The sequence below is a fragment of the Lactuca virosa genome, chromosome 1 (assembly GCF_052849685.1).
Source record: "Lactuca virosa cultivar CGN04683 chromosome 1, Lactuca_virosa_CGN04683_v6, whole genome shotgun sequence".
NCBI lineage: Eukaryota > Viridiplantae > Streptophyta > Magnoliopsida > Asterales > Asteraceae > Lactuca > Lactuca virosa.
This window is the reverse complement of record NC_136426.1, coordinates 285,306,942-285,310,638: the sequence shown is the minus strand read 5'-3', so window position 1 is coordinate 285,310,638 and position 3,697 is coordinate 285,306,942. Positions and strand designations below refer to the sequence as shown.

Below are 3,697 nucleotides of genomic sequence, written 5' to 3'. Positions count from 1 at the left end.
TGTCTTTCAGGTGGCGAGCCCCCTAGCGAGAGCTAGGTGGCGAGCCCCCTAGCGAGAGCTAGGTGGCGAGCCCCCTAGCGAGAGCTAGGGGGCGGTGTTCTACATATTTGGCGAACATGGTGAGTGGCTTGGCGAGTGCCACTCCGCTTAATCTAAGCTTGTAATGGAATTGTTATTTCTAGTTTAGTTTAATTTGATTACTTGTTTTAACTTGTAAACCTATATTGGAGTTGTTTTTATATGGTGGAAATGATAACCGAACCAAATAAACTGAAATCAAATAACTCAAAAACCGATTAAACCGAATCATATTTGGTTTGTCTATGATTATGTGAGATATGTTAAAAAACCGATTTAACCAAAAACCTGTTTAACCAACACATTAACATCCCTAATCCCAAACACCCTGTTAATAATCAGTGAATTGTTAATAGTTCACAGAAGAAAAGAAAAATACCAAAATCTAAAGGGAACAAGTCTGGAAGAGTGTCAGATATGCCCATTTCACATCTCGAAGAAGAAGAGATTGGATCCATCGGAAACGGATCGATTTCACCGAGAAGTGACGCATTTGGAAATAGAATCAGGAAAATGTGAAATTCGTTGCCATTAAGAGTTTTCTTGATTTATTTATATATTTCGGATTGTTCTTCTCGATTTATAATCTACAAGGTTGAAGATTACAAGTCCCTCGTTTGGCGGCGATGAGGGTTTTTCGGTGATTATATATATGCATATACGTATAGAGAGAGAAAAAGAGATTTTTAGATATAGAGTGAAAGAAAGAGATGGGAGAGAATTCGGGTTACAAGCATTACGTAGCAGGATTGGTCTCAGGTGTTTCAATGGTGATCGTGGGGCATCCTTTTGACACTGTGAAGGTTAGTTTGAACAACTTCTTATTCCCAGTGTTTATTGTTATCACTGCTCATATTTTCTAAACAAGAACTCGATTTCAACAGAAACACAAGTACGAAACCCCATTTTGAATCATTTGAACTTGCGAATTAGAAGAAAAAACGACATTCACTTTTCATCACCGAGTTCCCAATAAACCACAATCATTCTTTTTGTGAAACATTCATGAGTGTCCGATGCACATTCTCTCTGTGCATAATGTGAAAATACTGAATTTGGTAGAGAAATTGACGGATTAATATGATATCTTCATATTGTCAGGTGAAGCTTCAGAAACACAATACTGATGCTAATGGATTCAAATACAGAAGTGGATTTCATTGTACAACTAGAATACTCAAGACTGAAGGAGTATATATCTCAACATCTTATGTCACATCTTTTTAAAGCCATTTACTTATATAAATATTTATATTTTTGCTTCATCATTCACAGATAAAAGGACTTTACAGAGGTGCAACACCATCTTTTGTGGGAATGGCTTTTGAAAGTTCACTTCTTTTCGGTATTTATTCCCAAACAAAGCAAGCATTACAGGTCTTCAAACAATAATTAGCTTCATATCTGCTCAAAAATCAAAATTATCATCTTTATATTTAACTTAAAACTTTTTTCTTATTTAAGGGAGGAGATCATAACAGAAAGCCTGAATCCCATATAATAATCCCTTCAGCTGCTTTTGCTGGATCCATTATCAGCTTCATATTATGTCCATCAGAATTGGTAAAGGTAAAAAATTCAAAAACTTTTAAACTCATTCTCTATGATTCTTTCTTTCTATATTCTTTTGACACAATGTCTCCAGTGTAGGATGCAAATTCAAGGTACTGATTCTCTGGTTCCAACCTCACGCAAATACAGTGGTCCACTTAATTGTGTGATTCAAACTGTAAAAACCGAAGGGGTAAGAATGCTTGAGGAGGGCGTTTTCGTCTTTTTTACAAATGAGAGATTTTGAGAATACTGAAGTAATAATGTGTGATTGTTGTTTTTCAGGTTAGTGGGCTTTTTAGAGGAGGTGTGACGACTTTGATGAGAGAAGCTATTGGAAATGCTGTGTTTTTTAGTACTTATGAGTATTTGAGGCATTCTATGCATTTAAGACTTAAAGATTCTTTGATTGATCACACAAATTTGATGGATGTAGGAATTGGGATCATTAGTGGTGGCCTTAGTGGTATCGCGGTATGTAACATCATCAAAATCTAATCATTAAAAAACATAAATTAGAAGATAAAAGGGTAAAAAAGTCATTTACACTCCGTTTGTCACACAGGACAAGACACCTATACAGTATTTGGATAGAATGGAACTGGGACAAAAATTACAATTTTTTGTCCAACCTAAAAAGGTGTGACAGGGACTCGCTCTCGATCTCTTGTGCAAAAGACGTAAATACCCTCATCTTCCTCATCATCAAAAATAGCCCTAGAAAGCTTGTCTAGTCTGGTGTAACAAATGCAGCCTTAAGGCTGCATTTGATACACAAGACATGACCTGGCATGCTTTCTAGGGCTATTTTTGATGATGAGGATGAGAAGGGTATTTACGTCTTTTTCACAAGAGATCGAGAGTGAGTCCCTGTCCCACCTTTTTAGGTTGGACAAAAAATTGCAATTTTTGTCCCAGTCCAATTCATTCCAAATACTGTATGGGTGTCTTGTCTTGTGTAACAAATGGAGCGTAAATGACTTTTTTGCCCTTTGATCTTCTAATTTATGTTTTTGACTTTTTTTTTCCTTTTTGTTTTCAGTTCTGGTCTGCTGTTCTTCCGCTGGATGTTGCAAAAACAATAATTCAAACTACCCCTGACAAGAACTTAACTAAAAATCCTTTAGTGTTGTTGAAATCGGTAAGATTTAAATGTAAATTACTTTTTTGCCCTTTTCACAAAACATTACAGTTAACAAATGATAATAATAATAGTTATAATAATAATAAAAGTAATAATCATAATAATAACGATTTATTAATTTAAACACTCAAGTTATTATATACACAATATCTATGAGGATTTAAATGTATTTGTACTTCCATTTATTTGTTGATATATATTATAGCATCCTACTTTCATTTCTGTCTTTTTTTTTTTTATGACATTTTACTTTGAAAATCTATCCAAGTAAAGCAGTGAAAATTGGCATGTATTTGGATGACAATAGATGAGGGCAAATTTGTAAAATGTTTAATGTTTATTATGATAGATTTACAGGAGGTCTGGGGTGAGAGGATGCTACACAGGTTTGGGTCCCACAGTTTCACGTGCATTTCCTGCTAATGCTGCTGCAATTGTTACATTTGAAGCAGCTTCAAAACTACTTGGAATCACACGTGATTGATAAATGCAAGAAATAGCAACCTACTTTCTCCACATTGCTTTTATTCATCAACATTTTTACACAAGGTTTTTCACATATCTTCTATTCTCTTTCTACTTTTTATTTTTTCTCTTTTATTTATTTATAGATTTTAAGGAGGGATTCTGATTTAGATGTCTGCTTGAAGGCATTGCACATTCATATGATTTAAAGAGCTCAATGATTCATAGGCTTAAATTCCCTCATTTTTTTGTGTGGCTAACATCTCTAAAGGAATATTTGTTAGAGTAAATTACACAAATGGTCCCTATGGTTTGGGGGTAATTTTCACATTTGGTCCCTAACTAATTTTTTTAACTCGGAAGATCCCTACTGTTTGTTTTTGTTGCGCGCTTGGTCCGTGTCTTACCTAAAAAGACTATTTTACCCTTTATTTTTTAATTTATTTGAATAAACACACC

At 34.6% G+C, this 3,697-nt stretch overlaps 1 protein-coding gene across 2 annotated transcripts; it reads left to right on the top strand.

The window, feature by feature from the left end:
• Positions 1-417: 417 nt before the first annotated feature.
• On the top strand, positions 418-3,481 carry MBAC1 (Mitochondrial substrate carrier family protein). Of its 2 annotated transcripts, none has more exons than XM_079085920.1 (8): positions 418-881; positions 1,180-1,269; positions 1,354-1,455; positions 1,543-1,647; positions 1,724-1,822; positions 1,915-2,103; positions 2,672-2,770; positions 3,131-3,481. In XM_079085920.1, exons 1-8 carry the CDS (start codon positions 789-791, stop codon positions 3,194-3,196), a joined length of 843 nt encoding a protein of 280 aa, XP_078942046.1. In that variant the 5' UTR covers positions 418-788; the 3' UTR covers positions 3,197-3,481. The 2 variants fall into 2 exon arrangements, with proteins under 2 accessions (XP_078942046.1, XP_078942036.1); XM_079085910.1 differs by having other exon boundaries at positions 421-881; positions 3,123-3,481.
• Positions 3,482-3,697: the final 216 nt, after the last annotated feature.